At 43.5% G+C, this 22,903-nt stretch overlaps 3 protein-coding genes across 16 annotated transcripts; 2 read left to right on the top strand and 1 right to left on the bottom strand.

The window, feature by feature from the left end:
• On the top strand, nucleotides 330-1,197 carry LOC8084300 (phytosulfokines 4). The gene is made up of 2 exons (XM_002461346.2): nucleotides 330-622; nucleotides 751-1,197. The coding sequence occupies exons 1-2, from the start codon at nucleotides 479-481 to the stop codon at nucleotides 871-873; spliced, it is 267 nt and encodes an 88-aa protein (XP_002461391.1). The 5' UTR covers nucleotides 330-478; the 3' UTR covers nucleotides 874-1,197.
• Nucleotides 1,479-8,148, bottom strand: LOC8059896 (protein PHLOEM PROTEIN 2-LIKE A10). 14 transcript variants are annotated; one of them, XM_021454344.1, is made up of 9 exons: nucleotides 7,080-8,148; nucleotides 5,573-5,633; nucleotides 5,213-5,294; nucleotides 4,338-4,537; nucleotides 3,712-4,220; nucleotides 3,539-3,605; nucleotides 2,913-3,460; nucleotides 2,617-2,817; nucleotides 1,479-2,487 (listed from the first exon to the last, which is right to left on the bottom strand). In XM_021454344.1, exons 1-4 carry the CDS (start codon nucleotides 8,056-8,058, stop codon nucleotides 4,388-4,390), a joined length of 1,272 nt encoding a protein of 423 aa, XP_021310019.1. In that variant the 5' UTR covers nucleotides 8,059-8,148; the 3' UTR covers nucleotides 1,479-2,487; nucleotides 2,617-2,817; nucleotides 2,913-3,460; nucleotides 3,539-3,605; nucleotides 3,712-4,220; nucleotides 4,338-4,387. The 14 variants fall into 14 exon arrangements, with proteins under 14 accessions (XP_021310019.1, XP_021310013.1, XP_021310017.1 ...); XM_021454338.1 differs by having other exon boundaries at nucleotides 4,440-4,537; XM_021454342.1 differs by having other exon boundaries at nucleotides 2,913-2,987; nucleotides 4,440-4,537.
• Nucleotides 21,214-22,280, top strand: LOC8059895 (eggshell protein 2A). The gene has a single exon (XM_002461345.2). The coding sequence runs from the start codon at nucleotides 21,522-21,524 to the stop codon at nucleotides 21,948-21,950; it is 429 nt and encodes a 142-aa protein (XP_002461390.1). The 5' UTR covers nucleotides 21,214-21,521; the 3' UTR covers nucleotides 21,951-22,280.

Genomic DNA, 22,903 nt, shown 5'->3' with positions numbered 1-22,903 from the left:
GTGAAAAAAAAAAACGAATGTTCCAGCAAGTTGACCTCTATTGTTGACTACTGTATTCTTGATTGCACAGTCCCACACCCAGCCTGGCACTGCCCATGCCCATGCCAGTGAGTGAGGCACGCATTGAAGCAGTGACTTGCTGGCTGAGTGGCTGGTGATTACCAACGCACAGTACAGCCCAGCAGCAGCGGACGTGCGTGACGCGCTACGCGACGTCCACGCCGTCGCGGGTCCATCGGTGGGTCGGTCGGTCAAGGCCCCCGCGCGCCACGTAGACGTTGCAGTGCCCCTTCAAATACCCGGCCCCAAGGCCAGGCCAGGCCGTCCACTCTCGCCCACCATTTCCACTCTCGCCCACCATTTCCGCGCTCCCCCCTCCCCCGCCTCCGGTCGAAACCGCTCCGCTCGGCGGCTCCAACAAGAAACGCGCAAGGCAGGGTGCTCCGTCGTCCATTCGCCGACAGATCGACCATCGTCCATGGCGAAGAGGGCGACGGTCATGGTGCTCGCGGCGGCGCTCGCGGTCCTCCTGCTGGCGGCGGCGTCGTCGGCCCCCGTGGCCAGCGCCGCGCGGGACGACCCGGCTGCGGCGGCGGCGGCCGTCTCATCTTCTCATGACCAGGTACGTACGTGCGCGTAACGACGGCGCCCATCTTCTCTGTCTCCGGCGGCGGTCTCGATCGATATATAGATCGATCGTTTGGGTTTCTCTCTGACCGTTGGGGTTTCCGGCTGGCTGGCTGGCTGCAGAAGCAGGGATCGGCGGAAACGGAAGGCGGGTGCGAGGGCGCCAACGACGAGGACGAGTGCATGATGAGGCGCACGCTGAACGCGCACACCGACTACATCTACACCCAGCAGCACCACAACTGATCCATCATCATCCCTCTCCTATCTATATCCTAGGCTATATATATATATATATACGACATGCGTTGCTCCGTGCTCGTCGTGTTCTTTCTCTGTTCCCGTCCGTGGCGTGTGAACACTGTGCATGGCGCGTTACCTGCGTGTCAATAATAACAGTTTCGATTTTTCTTTTTTTGTCCCATGTCACAGTAGTGATCCATCGATCGATCTATCCATCCTAGCTCGAGGATTTCTTGCTTGTTGTTTCATCTCGAGGATTTCTTGTTTGTTGTTTCATTCTATGCATGTATGTACGCATTCAGAAAAGTTCAAGTATTATCCACCAAACTTCAGAACGCAAAGTTTCAGTATCATGCACCAAACTTCAGAACGCATGCATGAACTTCGTTTCAGTATTTATTCACCAAACTTACAAACGCATGCATGAAATTCAATGTGCATGCATGCTGCATTGGATTCGTCACAGTTACAACGTCGTGCAGTACGTATCGATCTATCTCTGCCAGTTCGTTCCCGCACGACCGGATCGAGCTCTTGCTCTTCTCAAAAGATCCCGTCAATTTCTTGCACCTGTTCATCAATCATGTGTGCTGATCACAGCGAATCCATGAACCGATCGTAAACTTCTTTCCTGGCTTTCTATTAATTAATATAAAAGGAAATAAAATCCACTTACACACTGCAGCAAATACAAATCTCCAGCCCACAGAGGCATGCCATCATCATTATACGGTTCAAGATATAAATACAAAACCTGCTGATGCATCCATCGGCAACACACATATTCCGGACGCCTGATCTGCTGCCCTGTCCGGCGATGACTTGCTGACAGATGCAACAGGTCAAACAACAGCCACAAGATTCTGTCCCAACTTATCAGACACCGTGACAAACCGAGCCATTGACCTTGCTGCTATATTATATACTCTCTCTCTATATTTATATCCCGGAGAGGGTCAGACCAGCAGTTTTGTAGATGCACGAAGTTGACGGCACCGTACGTACCCACCGATGGATTGTTATGCACTTCTGAAGAAGATGAGCATGGCATATCTCTAGAACACCTGACGGATGCCCTTCTCCTAATTACTTTTATCCACTAATACCATCTCTTCTAAATACAATATACGATGCTTATAGACTAAGCAGCTGACTGAAGCAAACAGCCGCTCGTGTCCTCACCTGGACCATGCCCTTCTCCAGCAGTCAGCGGGCCGACGGATGCTGACGCGTACAGACTTGGTTCTTCTAGATTAGCGGCGACAGATGAGCCTCCGACTATTATCTGTATGCATGACGAGATAATATCGCATATGGAGCCATCAGGTATCATATTAACTGGGGTGATGGAGACGAGAGAGTTGACCGCCAATCCATGCGTGCCATCTGCCATGCAGCCATGGCAGGTTGCACTTTTTCTTCCAGAACTGCACCTCTCTTTCATGACCTGTTGAGGAGTGCACGCAGATAGGAGCTTGATCACGACCTGCCTGCGTGTGCATCTTCCCTCCCTCAGAGGCTCTGACCAGCACACTGAACTGACGTGGATCGCTGCAGTCTAGTCTGCATCTTCGGTGCCTCTTAGGCTCTGACCAGCACACTAACTGACGTGGATCACTGAAGAGGCAGCATGATTCATGAGAGGCAGCGCCAGTCAAACAATCTTTAATCATGAAAGGTAGGCCAGGCCAGCATCATACAATTCTCCATGGAGAAATAGAAGGTCATTGGTTCTGGAATCATTACCTGCAGCCTCCTGTACCCGTACACATCTGGTGGGAGAAGGCCTGATCTTGACTTAAAACGTGAGAAAATAGGCGGACAATTCCGTGCAAAGCCTGCGTTCACACCTGGGACTGGGATATGTAGAGGCACTCCAAATTTGACATGCGATGCTGATTGTATGGCAGTTTTTTCTAACCCTTGCACTGAAAGTTCTTAATGTACCTGCAGCCACAGAGATTTTCAAAGGATCAGTTTCTCAACTATGGAATTTAATGCCCTTGGACAATACAATTTGAAAACAATGCAGGTTTGCCAACCTAATTCCTGGTGGACCCAGCAGCAAAGTTAGAAATATGATATGAACACCACAGTAGCAGAACCTCATATGGAACCTTCCAAAAATTCAAACAGAGACTTCTCTTAGGGGCTGTTTGGTTCCTTTCATTTGGAGGAATTGAAATCTATTTAATAAATTAGGCTATTTGGCTTAGAGTTTGACATTCCACCAATTTCCAAAGTTCTCATATACAAGCCTATCTCAAATACATAGGGTAGGAAATGGAAATTGATTGTATAGATCACCATTCTATGTTTCAACTTTGCAACTTAAAATATACATCCAGATCACCATTCTATGAGTCATGGCATCATTATACGGTTTAAAATATACATACTCCAATACACTGTACAGCAAGTAAAAGACCTGCTGATGCATCCATCAGCAGTTCTACATATTCCGGATGCCTGATCTGGCATGTCCAGGGATGACTTGTGACAGATGCAACAGGTCAAACAACAGCCACAAGATTTGGTCGGAATCTTATGACACCGTGACAGAGCAAGCCATTGACCTTGCTGCTACATACTGTATAGGCATCCAGGAGAGGGTCAGATCAGCAGTACTATTGTATATGCATGCACGAAGTTGACGACACCACCATACCTGCCCATGGATTGCTCTGCACTCGTGCCGTCATGCAGAAGATAAGCATGGCATATCTCTAGAACACCTGAAAGATGCCGTTCTCCTCATTACTTTATCCACTACACCATCTCTTAATACAATGCTTACTGGCTAAGCAGCTGACTAAAGCAAACAGCCACTCGTGTCCTCACCTGGATTGGACATGTCCTTCTCCAGCAGTCAGCAGACCGACGCTGACGTGTACCATCTTGTGTGCAACAGATGAGGCTGCAACTATTATCTATCTGTATGCATGATGAGATAATATGGTATATGGAGCTGTCAGCCATCAGATTAACTGGGGTGATGCCGTGATGGCGATGAGAGAGTTGACCTCCAATTCGTGCGTGCCATCTGCCATGCAGCCATGGAAGCAGCTTGCGCTTTTTCTTCCAGAACAGCACCTCTCTTTCATGACCTATTGAGGAGTGCACACAGATGGGAGCTTGATCACGACCTGCCTGTGTATGCATCTTCCCTCCCTCTGAGGCTCTGACCAGCACACTGACTGACGTGGATTGCTGCAGTCTAGTCTGCACCTTCCATCCCTCTGAGGCTCTGACCAGCACACTAACTGACGTGGATCATCGCAGTCTGCATGCTACAGAAGAGCCTCCCTTTGATGATGATCATATAAGTGTATGGACGCAGAAGAGGCAGCCTGATTCATGCGAGACAGGCACCAGTCAAACAATCTTTAATCATGAAAGGTAAGCCAGGCCAGTAGCATATAATTCTCCATGAGGAAACAAATGGTCACTGGTTCTGGAATCATTACCTGTAGCCTCTTCTAACAGTACAGATCTGATGGGAGGTCTTAATCTTGACTTAAAATGTGAGAAAATAGGCGGAGAATTTCATGCAAGGTCTGCGTTCCCACCTGAAACTGGGATATCCAGAGGCACTCCAAATTTGACATGGGAATGCTGATTGTACGGTAGTTTTTTCTAACCGTCGCCCTGAAAGTTCTGAATGTACCTGCCGCCACAGAGATTTTCAAAGGATTAGTTTCTCAACTATGAAATTTAATGCCCTTGGACAGTACAATTTGAAAACATCGCAGGTTTGGCAACCTAATTGCTGCTGCTCCAGACGAACCCAGCAGCAAAGTTAGAAATATGATATGAACATCACAGTAGCAGAACCTCATACGGAACCCTCCAAAAATTCAAACTGAGACTTCCCTTAGAGATTTCAAAGAAAGTCAGGGGCCATGAATGCAGACTAGATTGTCAAACAGTACTGACAAACTTGACTCTTGGTATGGTACGTACAAAGAATGTTTGCACTCTGAAGGCTCTATCTACCAAATTGCCTATGGAAGAAATACAACTTTGCACCAGCGAGGACATTATGAAACAAAATAAATCAACTCCTTGAGACATTGTAGAGAGAACTCCTTGAGTATTGAACCCATGTCTATCAGAAATTCAGTACAGATTAAAATAAATACATGCCAAAACTTTGTAGATCTGGTACATACGAATTTTGTGACATGCCTCGTGAAAATTGAAATGATGACTAACAGTGCAAGTACAGATTGTAGTATTATGCCAAAAAAATGACCAAACTTGGCAACCAGGCTCCATTTGCATCCACATCAGTGCATCCCAAAACCCTAATGTGCTGGTGTTATGGAGAATTGGAGATTACCAGACAAGGAGAAGGAGCCCAGCATCCCAGAGAAGAAGGCTCTCCGGAGGAGGTACACATTCCCAATCCCACCCCCAAAAATCTGTCAATGGATGAATATCACCGTCAAATTTTGCTCCTTTAGAATGAATCTTGACATACAGGGTAATGGATGTTCACAGACCATGCCATCCTGGGTGGGCAACATGTAGGGAAAGTGGGTATTACAGAAGAAATCTTCTAACCTGATTTTTGTAAAGAAGTCTTCTAACCTGATTTTTGTATGACTAAAAGCAAATCTAGCAACATAAACAAATGGCAGATAAAACTGTAAAAGTACAGGTAGGAAAAAAGTGGAATTGTGAAAAGAAATCCTCTAACCTGATTTGCAAACAAAGATGATACAAGCTCTGGTAGTGGTATGTTACTTTGTCTGTGCAACCTGCATCAGCTCAAGAATCAAAACAAATAAGTTAAATAGATGGCACCTTAGGTAACTACCAAAGGAAAGCAAATAATCACATCAGAATTAGAAAATGGAAAATGGTATGGAGAAATAAAGAATCTGCAGGACCTTAGCCCAACTTGTCTAGCAGAGAGCATAAAAAAACCAGAATTTGGGGGAAGACCGCCTCCATGGCATTGTCTTCAAGAAGAAACCAAACCACTCCCAGACCTAGAAAAGGTTCCAAAAGGTGCCTGGCCAGTGGCACCATTCGCCTGCTTCTGAAGGCAGTTTGCACAGCGAGCGCTTTTTTTTTTAAAAAAAAATGCAGCAACACAGGGAACGCCCACAGTGGCTTGAGCCTGGGTCTGGGGAATCACAACGGATGCACCCAGTCACCACGATATACATGGCAGAAAGCATAATTTCAATCAAATATAACAATCCCATGAGACAAGGTAGAGAAAAGCTCCTAAATATTAACAGTTACATCTCAGCACTTCAGTATAAACAAAGACAAACAGTTATCTCAGTACTTCAGTCTAACCAACATAACTGAGCAACTGGAAAAATTTTACCAATTTGACACGGCCAATTTGGCAATAGGAAAAAAATGATTGATACGAGCAGTCAAGCACAGTTAAGGAAACAGCAGTGTTATGTGAAAAGAGATCTTGGAACCAAATTTTGTAAATAGAAGCGATACAAGCTTAAGAAAACAGTGCAAATAAGCTTCGGAAAAGAGTGCAGAAATGATCTGGTAGTGGTAGATTACTTTGTATCTGTGATTCACATTAGCTTAAGAAGCAAATTAATTAATTAAATAAATAGGTGTGACAACCAAAGGCAAATCAACATCTCCTGAACACACATGGCACATCTGATATATATATAGGTGCTAATTTACTGAACACAGAAGATTGCATCAAAGTACAAAGAGAAGCACTAATACAAGTTGATAAAAAATGCATAGAGGTAACTGACAGTTAATGGAAGGAAACAACACCCTTTCATCATCATCTGGAAACTAGCATCAGATTCAGGGAGGTAAATTGGACCCAACAAAACTACTATTGCACGATAGGAGCAAGGTTAAATGAACTGTTTTTGTTTTAACTGAATGTACAGTGATAATTTATTACACAAGAAAGCTTGCAACAATTTACCAAACAAGTTCTTTCAATGCCCCACATCCTGACATCCACCACTTCAAAGTTATGGCTTCCGTGTATACTATACTCTGTTAGTGGAAACACGACGGAAAAATATAAACTGTACAATCATCAATCGGAACTATGGAATATCCACAGGCTCAAGACGGAACCAAGAGCCAAGTGCTATTCAAGACATGCAGGCATAATGCTATGCAAATCGTGGCAATTATCATGGACCTATCACTCATATGCCTCAAAGCACGCAATCCAGCCCCAATTGTGGCATCACCTCCAGCTCTTGCACCAGCGTGCAGTTTCCACAGCACAAACTCCAGGAACGACTGCACTGCCTCAAATGTCGCCCTGCCTGTCAAATCCAGAACAAGTTTGCGGTTGCTTGGCACCGCCAGCGCACTTGACACCGTCTCCATCCACCCTTCACCAGCCCCACCATTGCTGCTGCTGCTGGAAACAGAGCTGCCAGTGCCACTGGCATTTCGGCTGGTACTGGACAGGACGCCATGTGAGGTCTTGACCAGTGTCTCGACTGAGGTACTGCAGAGCGCTATGAAAAGCTCTTGCAGCCTGGCGCCGTAATCAGGGTTGGTGGCGGCAGCGAAGAGCTGGTCGTAGGTGTTGATGTGGATGGTCTTGTCAATGAAGACGCCGACGGCAGTGGCCGTGAAGACCTCGACCCAGCTGCGGATCGCCCTCTGGCCCCTCGGTGTGGTAAGGGCATCGACCCAGCTCGCCGACGATGCGTCCGTCGCGGAAGGCTGTGGCGGGGCTGAGTAGAAGGCGAGCACTAGGTGGCTCCCAAAGCTGCCGGCGACGGCGGACGCGAGGCGCTCCCCGTCGGGGGAGAGCACCCTATCCAGCACGCGGTCCGAGATCGAGACTTCGGTTCCAGGGGCAGCTCCGGACCCCGGCGCTGCGGCGTAGTATCCGCGCAGCACGCCGGCGGCGACGGCCCCGGACAGCGCCGACACGGACGCGGACGCCTCGGGAGAGGCGGCGAGCTTGGATACCTGCTTGAGGGTCTGCGGGACCGCGTCGGAGTCGGAGCGGAGGAAGGCCGCGAGGTCGGACGCCACGGCGGCGGCGGCGTCCGCGAGGGAGGCCAGCGCGGAGGCGAGACGCGCGAGGCGGCGGCGCCGGGCCGCCACGGCCGGGTGCCGGTAGATCAGGTAGCACCCCGCGGCGGCGCCCGCCCAGAGGAGCCAGCGGCGGCGGCGCCGGGCGAAGGCGAGCGCGCGGCGGCGGTACATGGCGGTGGCCGGAGGTGCGGATGGGGAACTCGCGGGGGAGACTAGCGGCGTGGCTTGCCGGCGTGGTATTTTTTTTTTTCTGGTTTTTTCACCCTGAGAAGACGTGGGCCACGTGACGTGCGGAACTGAATTGCTTTTGCTTCCGAGTGCGGAGAACGGGCCGAAAAACTTGGATCGTGGAGGCCCATAGAAGGCCCATCTCGAAAGGATATCAGAGTGGCAAACGGCTGTCCAGTGAAAGTTGGCCATGCTCTCAACTCCCACTTCCAAAAAATACGATCAAAATCTGCATGAATAAATCAACCAAAAATATAAATCCGTAGATGATTCAAGGATACATGCTCGTGCATAATTTGAGAATGAACAAAAGTTTGTACAAGAAGAAACAAAAAAGAGAAAATCAGCATGATCTTTTGGGTCAGGTGCACAAAACCCGCACCTACTCATATGCTGACATGTCTTTTTTATTTCTCTTCATTTTATATAAAATTTATTATCTTTAAATCCTGAGTGAACATGAATATTTATATCGTCGATCCGTTTATATTTCTGGTTAAATTTTCATACACGTTTTGCTGGTTGTTTTGGAAGTCGGAGCATGGGAAGGTGTGGGAGCTAGGAGTAGAGCGGACCAAGCAGAAATTTTGACTGGTGGAACACTAATGATCATAAGATTAACCTTAAGTTTCTTGCTACTCATAAGCAACAATGGTCAAAATAGTCTAAAATCACTTATAGTAACATTTTTTACGTCTTGTTTAGTTCCATCCAAAATCCAAAAACTTTTAAGATTCTCATCAATCTTGTGGTATATGTATAGAGCATTAAATATAAATAAAAAAATAATTAATTATACAGTTTATCTGTAATTTGCGAGACGAATCTTTTAAGTCTACTTAGTCTATATTTAGATAATAATTATCAAATGCAAAAAAAATACTACAGTAGTAAAATCTAAAAATATTTTAGATCTAAACAAAGCCTTAATGATGGCCTATGCCCTCAATTGGCACTACTACCTAGGTCCACCCCTAGCAAGCATAGGAGACATCGTGAGGCTTTCGAGCCTCGATCCATTTCAATTATTCGTCCCAACAAAAGGTTTGATTGGAAGAGAGGAATGACTAACGATTTTATTTAGAATTATTTAAGGCATGCATGTTTGGTACAACTCAGCTTTAGTAATAAAGTAGTATTTTTCTTTGTTCCATAGATCAGCTTTAGCAGTGAAGTTAAATTTGGTTTCAAAAAATATTTAAAAAGGGTTGGTTTCAAAAAAAAATTTGGTAAAACCAGTTCTCATGGGTATAGTAAAAAGAGCTTAAAAAGCTAGTAGCATGTAGCCCTCCACTTTTCTCCTCTCCTCCACTCTGCTCGTCTCTACGCCTCCAACTACATGAAACCAATGCATGCGGAGGTGCTCGATCATACCACCACCCATTCATTCATCCTGAGCGACCATCGTCTCATTGTTGGGTTGGTGACCTAACAATGATAAAAGGCACAACACTACCGGTTTATAGTAGAATGAAATTGATTGTGATATTAATGACTATCGCTACTCGTGATCATCAACTAATAGTGATATGGTGAGTGCCATGTACTGACGGTTTAGGCCATCACTCGATAGTGGCACTCATGACACCACTGCCGAATGATGTACACCCAGCAACGAATTATTAAGTGCCACTGTAGATCCAATATTACAACCAACAATTCTCATTTCTCACACTATTTTTGGTGCTTCCTACACTTTTTATAGAGCCTTTGTGTCACTCCCCACACTTCTCTTTGTGAAAATTGAGCCCTACGGTTGGATTCATTTGGTGGGTTTGAGTGAAATTCAAATATAGAGCAAAAGGGAGCAAAGCCAACACTTGAGCACTTGAGGTGTTCTTCGATCATATGATTCACATTTGTTACTTTTGGAGCTCGCTCCTAGATGGCTAGGAGTAGTCGAAGAGCAACCAAGGATTGTGGTGTGCCTTGGCAAGTTTGTGAAGGCTTTAATTCCACCTGCACAAGAGAGGAATGACACTAGTGGATTGAGGGAAGTGGTTGAAAGGGACCTCGACTAGAGTGGATCCCAAAACATTGTTGCCTCCTCAACTCAGAGTAGAAATTTAGGGAGTTTGAACTTTAGTAAAAACAAATATCAGGTCTCATGGTATTTCAATTTCATATTTGTGTCTGTCTCGATCTACTTGGGTTGTGCTAGCTTATGTGCAAGTATATTGTGTGTGGCATAACCCCTAGTAGGTGCCTGTGAGGCTGTGACGTTGGTTGGAAGTTGGGATCTAGGAGGAGCAAGTTTGAGCATAGGAGTACGTGCCAAAAAAAGCTTGGATCCCGGAGGCGCATAGAAGGCCCATCTCGAAAGGAATTTAGACTGGCAAACGAGGGCAGACCAGTGAACGTCGGCCATGCATACTTCACTAGTCTCTACAACTAAAAAGACCCGAAGGTCATCGTCTCCGGGCGGTTATCGCCCCCCCTCGCGCAGTTATCGCCCTCGCCCCCCGCACCCCTCGATCGCCCTCCTCCTCCTGCGGTTATCGCCTCCGCACCCCTCGGTCGCCCCCCTCTGAGCTCCAAGCCTCCAAGAAATCGCGGCCCCTGCGCCCTTGCCGTCAGCGTCACCCAGCTCCGCAGCTCCCCGCGCGAGGCTCCGGGGCGCCATCGCTGCCCGTGCCGTCGCCCTCTCTGTTGGGCGCGCACCGCGCAGCTGAGAGCAGAGAGAAACCGTGGCCCCTGCCCCTGCGCCCTTGCCCTCGTCGTCACCGTCCCCCAGCTCCCCCACGCCACTCAGATCCGCAGCTCACCGCGCGAGGCCCTGCTTCACTGCAAGCTCATCAGGGGATGCGTCCTCTCCTTCGGCACGGGCGAGCTGCAGCGGCGTCCGTCCCCGGCGTGTCGGCGCTCAGACAGGATCGGATCTCCAACTTCGCCATTGGCATCCACGTCCACCTACTCCAGAGTGCTCCTTCGTCTCGATACAAGGACGACCTGCTTGTGGGGCTACCTGTGTCCAACGACGACGACCTCGACGCCACCGCCTAGGTCATCGGGGACCTTGCTGCCAGGATGCCTGATGTAGGCACCACCGCCAGGGTGAGTGATTGGTCTACAGATCTCAGTTGTCTTGGATTTGTGCTTGTTATTATGCTCTGGATGGATGTATTGTTAGTGCGATGGGGGCTTAGTTAGTTTTCACTAGACATGTAGATGTGGATTGAGACGCTTTTGGATTGGTTAAAATATTGCAAGTTGGATGCTGGTAGCTTACTTACCATCTTTATCCAGGGATCTTCCTTAGTATAGAGAGATATATGCAAAGTGCTGGTGAGTGTCAGAATTTCTGCTCCTGCGGCCACCTTTGCAGATTCTTTGTCGTTTCTGATTTCAATGTGGAATTGAGGATTTGGGGACTGTGATCACTCTAAAGCTATGGCACGTTGAAAAATTGCGCTGAGGAAAGAACGGACCTGAGATTCGGTTCTTGCTGTCATGGTAGATTTCGCTCCTGCAGAGTTGTTAGGAATTTTTCAGATACCACTCTCTCTTTTTCCTTCCCCTGTTTCATGATCCTGCATGTTCTTCCACTGTTTTATTTTCTCAGGCCACCATGGAATTAAGATTCCTCGAACAGTGGAATTAAGATTCCACTGTTTTATTTTCAGATGCCATGTCTTCAATCGTGACAACGCACATGCTCATCGTTACTGGGAGCTTAAATGTTCAGGTCCATCTGTGTGACATTGCTTTTGGAGCTTTTATGTCGTCCGGTCAGCTTTGATCGTGGTTAGTTTCTTTGAGCTAATGCAGTGATGAAAAATATGATTGTTTTTCTTGTATGGCACCTTCTTATCTCTACATGAGTGGATTTTGATGAAAGGTGGCTGTGATGGGGAAAACGTTTTTTAACATCAGATAAACTAGATGCATTCGTGATCTTGATCAATCACAGTCTCAACTTTCAAAGAGGCCTCCTCTTCTTATAAGTGTCGTAGTCTTGTAGAGAATGTATATATGTTCACTCTCCTTATTCATATCTTTTGTTATTACAAAGAGACGAGCCCTAGCAAGACTGAATATACACTACACGCATATCTCTTAGGTATAGAAGTAATGTTATTGGATCACTGGATTGTATAATAGCAGTAGCAAAAATAGTTTCAGTTTGTGGACGATGTTAACTATCCAGCAATAAAATAATATGTTAAAAATGTATCTAAAAAGAAATTGCTTGTTTCAGTTATGCGATCTATTTGTGAGTAAATATTACTCTGCTACCATATGGTCATATACAATTGCGTGAGACCTAAAATATAAAAAAGTTATTGTTATTTGATTGTTTTCATTTGTATCTCTGAAATAAAGCCGTGGCTTAGCACGAGCACTATACTTAAAAAAGTATCGATATTTATGACATAAAATGAGTGTCATATATTCTATGATAAATCTAATAGTACTAATTTAGTACTATAAATCTTATTATTTTTTTTCTAGAAAATCGGTCACTGTTTAAAAAGTTTGACTTAAGACAACTCTAGAAATTGAAGCTTTCAGGAAAAGGAAGTATACTACTGGCGTATGAAATTGAAGCTTTCAGGAAAAGAAAGTATACTACTGGCGTATACGGGAGTATTACCAGCGCATATGGGTGTGGACTAATTTAGATAACCATTAGTATATTATAATGGATAAAAGTTCATGGTACTAAGTATGGTTATGCTCTACTTGAACTAATAAATCCATGGTTATATATGTACCCAATATGCAGCTATAATTTAAAACCATATTTTAACATAATATATTGCAAAACATGGTCCGACCAGCACACCTATATAGTGCTATAAAAGGGGCAACATATATATAATTTTTCTATTGTTGTTCTGATTTTGTTCTGTGTTCTGTCCGCATTGAATTAAGCAGTAGCATTCTTCTGTGTAGATTCCCCTCTTGTTTGCCTCATGCTCCACCTCGTGTATAGCATTGGCATTGGTGGCAGCAGCCATGGTGACCAGGTAATTTCATTGTGCATTGTTTCATAGTTCTAAACTCAATTTGGTTTAGGCTGTATTTCTAAGGTTAAAAACAAGTTGTGAACGAGCAATGTATTCAAGGGAACTAGAACTTGTGCTACTCATTCATGTAGGAAATTTGTGATCCAGAGCCTCTAAGTTCCAAAAAGAGGCAGATGGTCTTAGTTCAACAAGTGGCCATACATGATTTTGTTGGGCATAAACTTGTAGACCAGCAACCTGTGCTTAGCTGTTTCTGAATCCACTATGTAGTAGCAGATAAGCTTGATGAGGTTCAGGTGCTTAGGAATATCAAGTAATTGGACTTTAGCCAAGCACTGCTTATGCATTTGAAATTAGATTTTTTTAAAAGAAAAAAACATGAAATGTTAATATTTGTGCCACTGCATTAGTTATTAGCCTTTACTCTCTCAACTTCAAAGTTATATTTGGGGCAAAAAATAGAGTGCCAGAGCAGCAGTAAGTCCATATTATCATAAGGCAAGATTATCCTGATAGCAAAAAGTTAATGTTTTGTGTAATAAAAGACAACATATTTCTATGGCTTAATAATTACATCTCTAACTACCCTACATCAGACCTTTTGGTGAAGGTTGTGGCATATACATAAGGACATTAGACTCTACATTACACCTGTAGGTTACAGCAACCTATGCTTTTAGCACAAATAGGTTTGGAAAGTGTTACTTTGCTAGATTATGAAATGACAATTTTTTGTTGCCTGTACATTTAAAATAAGTTTCTGGATGTGTACCCGTTTTATGGAGCCTTAACCAACTACTAATTTCTATCAAATATTTAAATCTTGATGATTTATGTCCATTTTGTATACACTTCAATGGTCCTGTTTTGCCTTCTCTTTTTGGTTGACACAGATTTAGGAATGAACTACCAGATACAAATGCTCAGCTGATATCGCTGCCCTGGAATAAGGATAAGAACCTGTATGCATCACTAGCTGTCTATTCTGACCCCCTTTATTTTTCTATTAAAGATGGCATCCTTGGAGCAGTACAAGCCATACTTCAGTATTGCTCATCTACTAATAAAGAATTGCCATTGTACTTGTAGGTCATTTCAACTTACTTATGCTTTCTTGTTTTTTTTTAATTTAAAGATCTTTTCTACGATGACAAGGATATATTATTTTTTTTGTTTATGCTGGCTTCCAATTTATGCCACACTTTTGCTGTTGTATAATTTTTTTTGTCATTTTGTACATTATTTTATGGGCAAAGCACACATTTTGATCCCTGTTGCATTGATGCATAATCTAACTTTATGTGGGAATTATGGTTAGGTTGATGTCACCTGATGAAAATTTATTGTATTAAGTCATGATCCATAAGTCTGTAGCTAGCAGTTTTGCCTATTTTTGGAACATAACTACATAGTCGCCATTGGTGATTTGTTCAGTTCGTGTCCATAGATTCAGATTTCTATTCTCAGACTTGTTATTTGTATTATTGTAGGGATCTCTGCCTAATCGGATACTTTAAAATACCGCTGCCAGGATTGAACTCCTCTACAAGGTTTGGCACTTGATTATTATTGCCATCAGACCTGTATTCCTAAAATATTGTTTTGCTTCATGCCAGCAGCATATTCAAATATATTTTTTTGAAAACCAGATGGTTTTTCTTTACTCTGAAGATCCTACTGCACTTAAGCTTGTTGCTGGTGCATGCTGCTCAAGCATTTCAAACTCAAGCTATTTGTTCGGCATTTTGAATGTTATAAAACAATACATTTCACTATTTTATAGAGTCCTTAAGCTAAAATAGCTTCATATAGATGATTTTTAAATATGAAACTTTGAATTGGCATGTTAACTAGATGAGAATTTATGGTTGGGTGCAACATTTGCCTGTTCAGAAGAAACCATTTGTGAAAGCTATACTCAAGAGACTTATTGCTGAATGGCCTAAAGGAGGTGGTAAAAAAGCAAAAGAAATATAATCGGAAGGTGAGACACTTGATCTTTGGTTTGATTCCTCCACAATCAGGCATTTGTTAGTACCTTTTCCTTCTAAACATCACTGCAGAACTATTGTATGGCTATTTCTTTTTTATTTAAATAAGCACTATAGATCACCAGAAACTCTACATGAAAATAAATGCTTCCCTGATTGATTTTTTCTCTTCAAATGATTAATTTTTTTAGAAAGAAAACTAGGCTGATACCAAACAGACCGGTATACTAGGTGTCTACTTCAGAGTTGCAAGGCATTAGATTAGTATATAGTAGGACTAGCAACCATGATAAATTGGGAAAATTATTGTCACTTGCAATATTAGTCTTTTACAGGGAGATTGATCGGCCACAAAAGCATCACCAACCTTGCTTCAGCTGGCTGTCGCCCTTGCAGGGAACCATGAACTGGATGCAGCCTGTAGCCCGTGACCCGCAGTTAGGGATGAAAACGGATCGGACGGATATCACCGATATCATATTTGTTTTTATATTTCTGGTCGGATTCGGATTCGAATACGGATAATATCAATCATGTCGGATAAGATATGATTGGATGTCGACATCATAAATATACGATTTAAGTATTCGGATACGGATACGGTATCGGATGTTAAACATTCGGACTCGGATACGGACAGATCTGAACCTCTCTAAACAAATTCGGTCTCGAATACGATTGGAAAATATCCGTACCGTTTTCATCCCTCTGCAGTCCATACTGGCGGGACCAAAGTGTGTTGTGTGCGTAGTTGCGGTCAGTGTAGAAACACAGGAATTTATTAAAAAAAACACAGCAACAAGAACACGACGAATTAAATCTGAGCAGCCGTCTACAGGCGCACAACTCCCTCGCAGTTGTTGTGCCTATGCATCTAGGGTCCTGCTACTGGCGACCAATGTCGCCATATAAATTGCTGCTATTTATACATAAAATTGCTATGATTACTTATCTGTAATTATCTGTAATTATACTGTGAAGACTGAAATGATAGTTTGTTTGTTCTTGTGATTTTTTTGTTCATGAGATATTGTTTATACCCGTAGCAACGCACGGGCACTCAACTAGTAGCAATAAACAAGGATGATAAAATCTGCATGAAAACAATAAAAAATATGAGCTCCACTATAAAAAAAAATAAAAACTACATGAAGAAGCAATGAAAATATCAATAGGTAGATCATGCAAGGATACGTGTCCATGCAAAATTTGAGAATGAACAAAAGTTTGTGCAAGAAGAAACGAAAAAGAGAACATGTGCAAATTCTGATACAGCATGTTTAGGCCTTATTTAGTTCACATGAAAACCAAAAAGTTTTCAAGATTTTCCGTCACATCGGATCTTGCGGCACATGCATGAAGCATTAAATATAGACGAAAACAAAAACTGATTACACAGTTTGCCTGTAAATCGTGAGATGAATCTTTTGATCCTAATTAGTCTATGATTGGAAAATATTTGCCACAAACAAACGAAAATGCTACAGTAGCGAAATCAAAAAAAAATTCGTATCTTGGGTCAGGTGTACACTGCCCGCACCTATTCATACGCTGATATGTCTTTTTTTTTGTTTCTCTTTTACTTTGTACAATTCTTTTAACTTGAAATCCTGCGTGAACATGCATATTTATATCATGTATCTGTTCAAACTTTTTGTTGATTTTTCATACACATTTCGATGGATGTGTTTTTAGAACTGTTTGGGATGGAGAAGCTGAAAGACAGAAAACAGTTTTGTATAGAAAATCCCTATCGAACAGACCCTTACACGAATATCAAGCAATATTACTTTTTTTTTGTGTGTAAGAGTGCATATTGGAATCGTCATGGTGGGTCGAAACCCGTTTGAACTTTGGCAACTGTACCTTTTGGAATAAGTGTATAGCATTTGAAAATGATACCTTGAAAGCTGGGACTTATATGATTGCATGACACCAAGGACAGGTTCGCGAATACAAAAATACATTTGAGAGTTTGGAGACCTAAATAACGGCATGAAACAAGTTACGAACTGTTCATACTCAATTAAGCCTGCTTTGGGTCATAGGAAAAATAGAGGAAAACACAAAATTGTAAAATCCTATAAAACTGCTATTGGTCATGCATTTAGATCTTGGATCACCAAAATGGAGTGTAGAAATAGTATAGGGAAAATTTCCTTTGCCTATTGTTTTTTGAAGGAAAAGTATGAGAAATTTAACATCCGCTAAAATCTCTCGATAAAAATTCTACATTTTTTTCTATGACTTATTCAAATGATCGTTCATTCAAATTTTCTGCATTTCTTAGCTATATACAATATGTTTTGCAACTGCATTCATGTGAAATTTCTAGATTTTTCATACTCGACTAGTCGTGCCATAGCACACGAGCCCTGTCCTCTCTTGTGGATGAGATTCATCAGTCGTGCACCGGCACCGAGGAATGCATCCTCCTAGTCCTCGAGATGCACGCGCGGCAGCTGCAGCGGGAGTGCACGTGGCGGCTTATTACAGCTACAGCATCGATGCTATCCTCGCCCTAGTCAACGGCGGCTGGCAAAGTGGCAAGCTTGACTTTCTATGTGCTGGGGAAAAAAAAGGCAAGTTGGATTTCTATCCATCTGCCGTCCAAGCGAAGGAAGAAACAACTTTTAGACACATATTTATGTGCTCACTCACTCCATATATGTCCAAAAAAAAGATTCTCGTTTCTTGAAGAATAAACAATTTCACCTTTAATCATCTCTAAATAAAAAGTGCTAATATTTTTATTAATCAAATGAGTATCATTACATCGATTATGAAACATAGTTTTGTAGTAGATCTATTTAGAAACATAAATATTTTAAAACATAATGATGTTCAAACGATGGATTTATGAGGGGGAGCAATTTGATTAAATCTACCTTGAAGGTAATTAAAACCACTAGAATTACAAAGATCAAGAAGATCATATTTGCTACAATAAAGTTTATGTATAGATCATGAAGAATAAAATATCTTGAAGAATATGACTAAGAAAGTTAAATGTTGTACTCTTTTTCTATATGTGAGTTTTTACTTGAAAGTTTCTCACACAAGGTTTTTAATGAGACAACATGTACAATACAATTTAACGAATGTGATGTACTCGTTTCTTCAAGCATCGTTTTTTCCCACTGGGTTTTCTAATGGAGTTTTTTAACAAGGCATGTGCATATCGTGATAATCGTCCAATGGAGAGTGTTGTACAACATAGGACTCATAAAAAAGGAGCAATTCTAGTCCTAATCTGTTTGTATGTAGAGTCTTACCAAAACTCATAGACCTTAGCAAGACTACGTACGTGTGTTTGGGTTGAACTGAGATATCTTGAATCTGACCCAGATCGTCCCGTGTTTGGATGGGGGGGGGGTGTGGAACGGTGTCGACCTAGGTTGGCATATTCTCCTTTGGCATCGGCCCTAGCACCTATGTCCGCCCCCCTCCCAATTCTCATCCCCAACATCGGTATCGGCCCTCGACCCCGGCAGAGACGGAGCAGCGGCAGGGGAAAAGGAGGAGCTTGTGGATCCATGGCTTGCGCTGGGGCATGTTGTTCGCCGAGGCGCAGCAGGGCGGCGCAGTGGCGGAGTAGGGCCGAGGAGGTGCGTCGTATGTCACAACGGCAAGTGGAAGGAGACATGTTGCTGACAGTTAGGTCCCACATACACAGCAACGGACGGGTTTTAAGGTAGCATCCATCCTAACCCAGGCCTTGTTTAGTTCCTAAAAATTTTGCAAAATTTTTCAGATTCCCTGTCACATCGAATCTTTAGACGTATGCACGGAGTATTAAATATAGATAAAAATAAAAACTAATTGTACAGTTTGATCGAAATTGACGAGACGAATCTTTTGAGCCTAGTTAGTCTATGACTGGACAATATTTGTCAAATACAAACGAAATTGCTACAGTGCTGATTTTGCCAAAAATTTTGGAACTAAACAAGGCCCCACTTGATCTCTCGTACCAAATAAAAAAATTGGAACGGCTCTAGCTTTCAACTCCAACACGAAATGGATTCATCCTATCAAAAAGATTGAGTTGGATCTATCTCAATCCACTTGGTTCCGAAACTAAACACATGGTATGTGGTTTAAGAGGGACTAAATGTTAACCTTGTTTTTTTTTTCTGAATTTCTAAAGGATGATGTGAACTCAACCGCACTGAAAAACTACAGTGGGCACGTATACATACGCAACAAGGGAGCGTGCGCGCCTGCCGGCGCCTAGGATGATTTTGTTTGGCCGATAAGTCCTGAGAAAAATACAGTGTTAAACGGTTGGCCGAAGCGAACAGGCTGGACGAGGGGAGTATACACGGGCAGATGGAGGCAGGGCGGCATGGCTTTTGCACGGAGCAGGGCTCTTGTTTTGGACTCCCGAGTCTGCAGAGGTCGGCGTGCCCGGCCGGAACCCACCACCGTAGTACCCGCGACACACTCGCCGATCCATCGCCCCCGCCCACAGTTGGCCATTAAAGACCAGCATCGTGCAGCGGCGCCGCGACTGCGAACTCCAATACATATCCCTTGTTAGCACTGTTGACATTTCTTACAAAAAAAGCTGCAATTTCTAGAGTTGTCTTAAATTAATTTTTTAAAATTTTGACTAAATTTATAGAAAAAAACACTAAGATTTATAGTACCAAATTAATACAATTAGATTTATCATTGAATGTATTTTCAAAAGATACTCATTTTATGTTATACATATTAATGCTCTTTTCTATAAAGTTGGTCAAAGTTAAACAAGTTTGACTGACACGGATTCTAGGAATTGAAGTTTTTAGTGAGCGAGTAATTGAGAGTGGTACTCGTATATATGTATGGTCAGGCTGCTGGATATATATATATATATATATATATATATATATATATATATATATATATATATATATATATAAGAGCAAGTATTATAGTGGGCTGTAAGCTGGCTAAATGCTGATGTGGAGGAGAGAATGAAAGAGAGAGAGGAGAAGCAGGCTGTAAGCTTACAGCTAGTTTAGACACAAAAACCAAGAAACTTTGTGAGAGAGATAAGTGGGCCATGTATTAATAGTGAATAGCTAACTATTGTATGGGTGGGCTACAAGAAGACTGTAAGCAACCTTACAGCCAGCAAGTGGACTGTATTATTAAACTTGCTCTTATAGTGGGTTGTAAGTTGACTAAATGTTGAGGTGGAAAAGAGAAGGGAGGAGAAAGAAAAGAAGCAGGCCAGCTTATGCACCGGAACCAAGAAGATTTGTGAGAGAGATAAATAAATTATATGTTAATAGTGAATAGCTAACTATTGTATGAGTGGGTTGGGAGAAAGCAGCAAGAAACTTTATAGCCAACAAATGGGATGTATTATTACATTTGCTCTAATCGTGGTCACGACTGTGGAGTACAGTAATTAATTAACAACCCAGCTGTGCTTGTTGTAAACTAAAGAAAGCTTGGAGCAGAGTCAGCGTTAACGACTTGCAGGGTGGCGGCCTTGTTTAGTTCCCAAAAAATTTTGCAAAATTTTTCAGATTCTCCGTCACATCGAATCTTTAGACACATGCATGAAGTATTAAATATAGACAAAAATAAAAACTAATTGTACAGTTTGGTCGAAATTGACGAGACGAATCTTTTAAGCCTAGTTAGTCCATGATTGGACAATATTTGTCAAATACAAACGAAAAAGCTACAGTGTCGATTTTACAAAATATTTTGGAACTAAACAAGGCCTTTAGTATAAACAAACCCTAGCGCCCGTGGTTCCGTTCCGGTACACGTACCTGTCAGGCTTGGCACACACAGTGAGAGTGAGGCCTTGTTTAGTTCGCAAAAATTTTCAAGATTCCCCGTCACATCGAATCTTTAGTCGCATGCATGGAGCATTAAATAAAGATAAAAATAAAAATTAATTACATAGTTTAACTGAAATTTGTGAGATGAATCTTTTGAGCCTAGTTACTCCGTGATTGGACAATGTTTGTCAAATAAAAACGAAAGTGCTACAGTAGCAAAAAAGGTAAATTTTTGCGAACTAAACAAGGCCTGAGAGTGAGAGACAGCTGATTGATTAGCTAGAACGCACTGATGGTGATCACCACGACGACACACAGCGGCCGCAGCAGCTGGTAGCAGCGTTGGATCCGAGTCGAGTCGCCACGCTGCAGCAGCAGATTGCATTGCATTGCACCGCCCCACCAGCCCCCTCCACTTTCCCCAAAGTCTTCTCCACTACCATCGTCTCCATCCCGCCGCGCGCCATAAGTAGCTAGCTGCCGCGCGCCATAGATAGATACTCCTACTCCACAAGCATCCCTCTCGAAGTCGCCCACTTCGATTTCTCCCAGACTTGACACTCCTCGTCCCAAACCCAATTCCAACTCCCCAAAGCAGCACCCTTTCCGATCCTTTTCTTTCCCAGCAAGTAGCTAGCCAGAGCGCCGCCGCCGCCATGGCCACCAAGCCCGGTGTTTCCGCCGCAGTCCTGCCCCTCGTCCTGCTCCTCGCCCTGTCGGCAACGGCGGTCGCCCACAACGGCCGCCACCCCGACGACGACGACAACAACAACAACAACCCCGGTGGCGACCCGGGCGCCTTCTTCGCCGGGATGCCGTGGTTCGGCGGCGCGCGGCCCGGCGGGGGACCAGGCGGCGGGTTCTTCGGCGGGTGGGGCGAGGGCGGCGGGCTCGGGTACCGTCGCGGCGCGGTGGTGCCGCCGTCCACGGTGTGCCCGCAGGACGGGCCGTGCCGCGGGAAGCGCCTCACCTGCCCGCAGCGCTGCTTCCGGACCTCCAGCTACGGCGGCAAGCACGGCGGCGGCGGGGGCGGCGGCGGAGGCTGCAGCTTCGACTGCACCAAACGCTGCGCCGCCACCTGCTGAATCTCTGAGCGCATATGGGTCCTGATGGTTTGCAAAGGATGGCGTGGCCGCCCTAGTTAAATTAGCTAGCTAGCTAGCTGAACGCGAAGCTCATATACTACTTTACTCCTCGATCTACTACTGGCATGCAGTGTGCGGTGCTCGGCTAATACCACCATATGGATTATTATTATTACTAATAGTAGTATCGACATAGTTGTTGGTTTCTTTGCTCTTGTGATCGATTGTGATGAGACCATATATGCATGTGTGTCTGTAAATTTGATGTCTGTCTGTCGGACTTTTTTGATCAATAATAAGAGGAGATGAATAAAGGGTTTAGTTCGCAAACTTTTTTTGTTTTTTGCTACTGTATTATTTCGTTTTTATTTGACAAACATTGTCCAATCACGGAGTAACTAGGCTCAAAAGATTCATCTCACAAATTACAGACAAACTGTGCAGTTAGTTTTTATTTTCGTCTATATTTAATGCTCAATGCTTGCGACTAAAGATTCGATGTGGCTGGAAATCTTGAAAATTTTTACGAACTAAACAAGGCCAGAGGGGACGAGGTTCAAGCTCACCCACCACAAAATGCATGCACAACAGAGCAGCCGATAAATCTGTAAACAGCTAAACTGATTTTGCAATGAATAGAGTCTGAATCTGAAAGGGGATTCGAAAAGGATGCAGGGATAAATAAAGACACTGAAACTATACCCTGCCTCCTAAAATTCACAAACTTGCAGTATGTTTCACAGATCACAGACTCTTACGGTTGGGATCCTGCTCTCCGTTCCCTCTCTCTCTCTCACACACACACAACGGTACTCTGTATTTTTCAGCATAGAAACGATATTTTTCTCTCACAGTAAATTAGCATAAGCAGCAGCAGTCGCCGCCGCCGCCGCCAAATTTCAACATGCACCAGGAGATCAGATTTCTCTTCGTATGGACGGAATAATTCATCT

This window comes from Sorghum bicolor, chromosome 2, assembly GCF_000003195.3.
Source record: "Sorghum bicolor cultivar BTx623 chromosome 2, Sorghum_bicolor_NCBIv3, whole genome shotgun sequence".
NCBI lineage: Eukaryota > Viridiplantae > Streptophyta > Magnoliopsida > Poales > Poaceae > Sorghum > Sorghum bicolor.
The sequence above is the reverse complement of the archived record's forward strand: the minus strand, read 5'-3'. Positions and strand labels throughout refer to the sequence as shown.

Bases quoted from the DNA above. Each gene is read 5' to 3' on its own strand.
- LOC8059896 (XM_021454333.1), bottom strand. From the start codon at position 8,058: ATGTACCGCCGCCGCGCGCTCGCCTTCGCCCGGCGCCGCCGCCGCTGG. The intron at 5,634-7,079 runs GTGATGCCACAA...GAGCTGATGCAG, and splicing joins CGCTGGTGCAAGAGCTGGAG to GTTGCACAGACAAAGTAACA. The intron at 4,221-4,439 runs GTGGGAACGCAG...CGCATGAATCAG, and splicing joins TCTGGATATCCCAGTTTCAG to GCTGCCTCTTCTGCGTCCAT.
- LOC8059895 (XM_002461345.2), top strand. From the start codon at position 21,522: ATGGCCACCAAGCCCGGTGTTTCCGCCGCAGTCCTGCCCCTCGTCCTG.
- LOC8084300 (XM_002461346.2), top strand. From the start codon at position 479: ATGGCGAAGAGGGCGACGGTCATGGTGCTCGCGGCGGCGCTCGCGGTC. The intron at 623-750 runs GTACGTACGTGC...GGCTGGCTGCAG, and splicing joins TCTCATCTTCTCATGACCAG to AAGCAGGGATCGGCGGAAAC.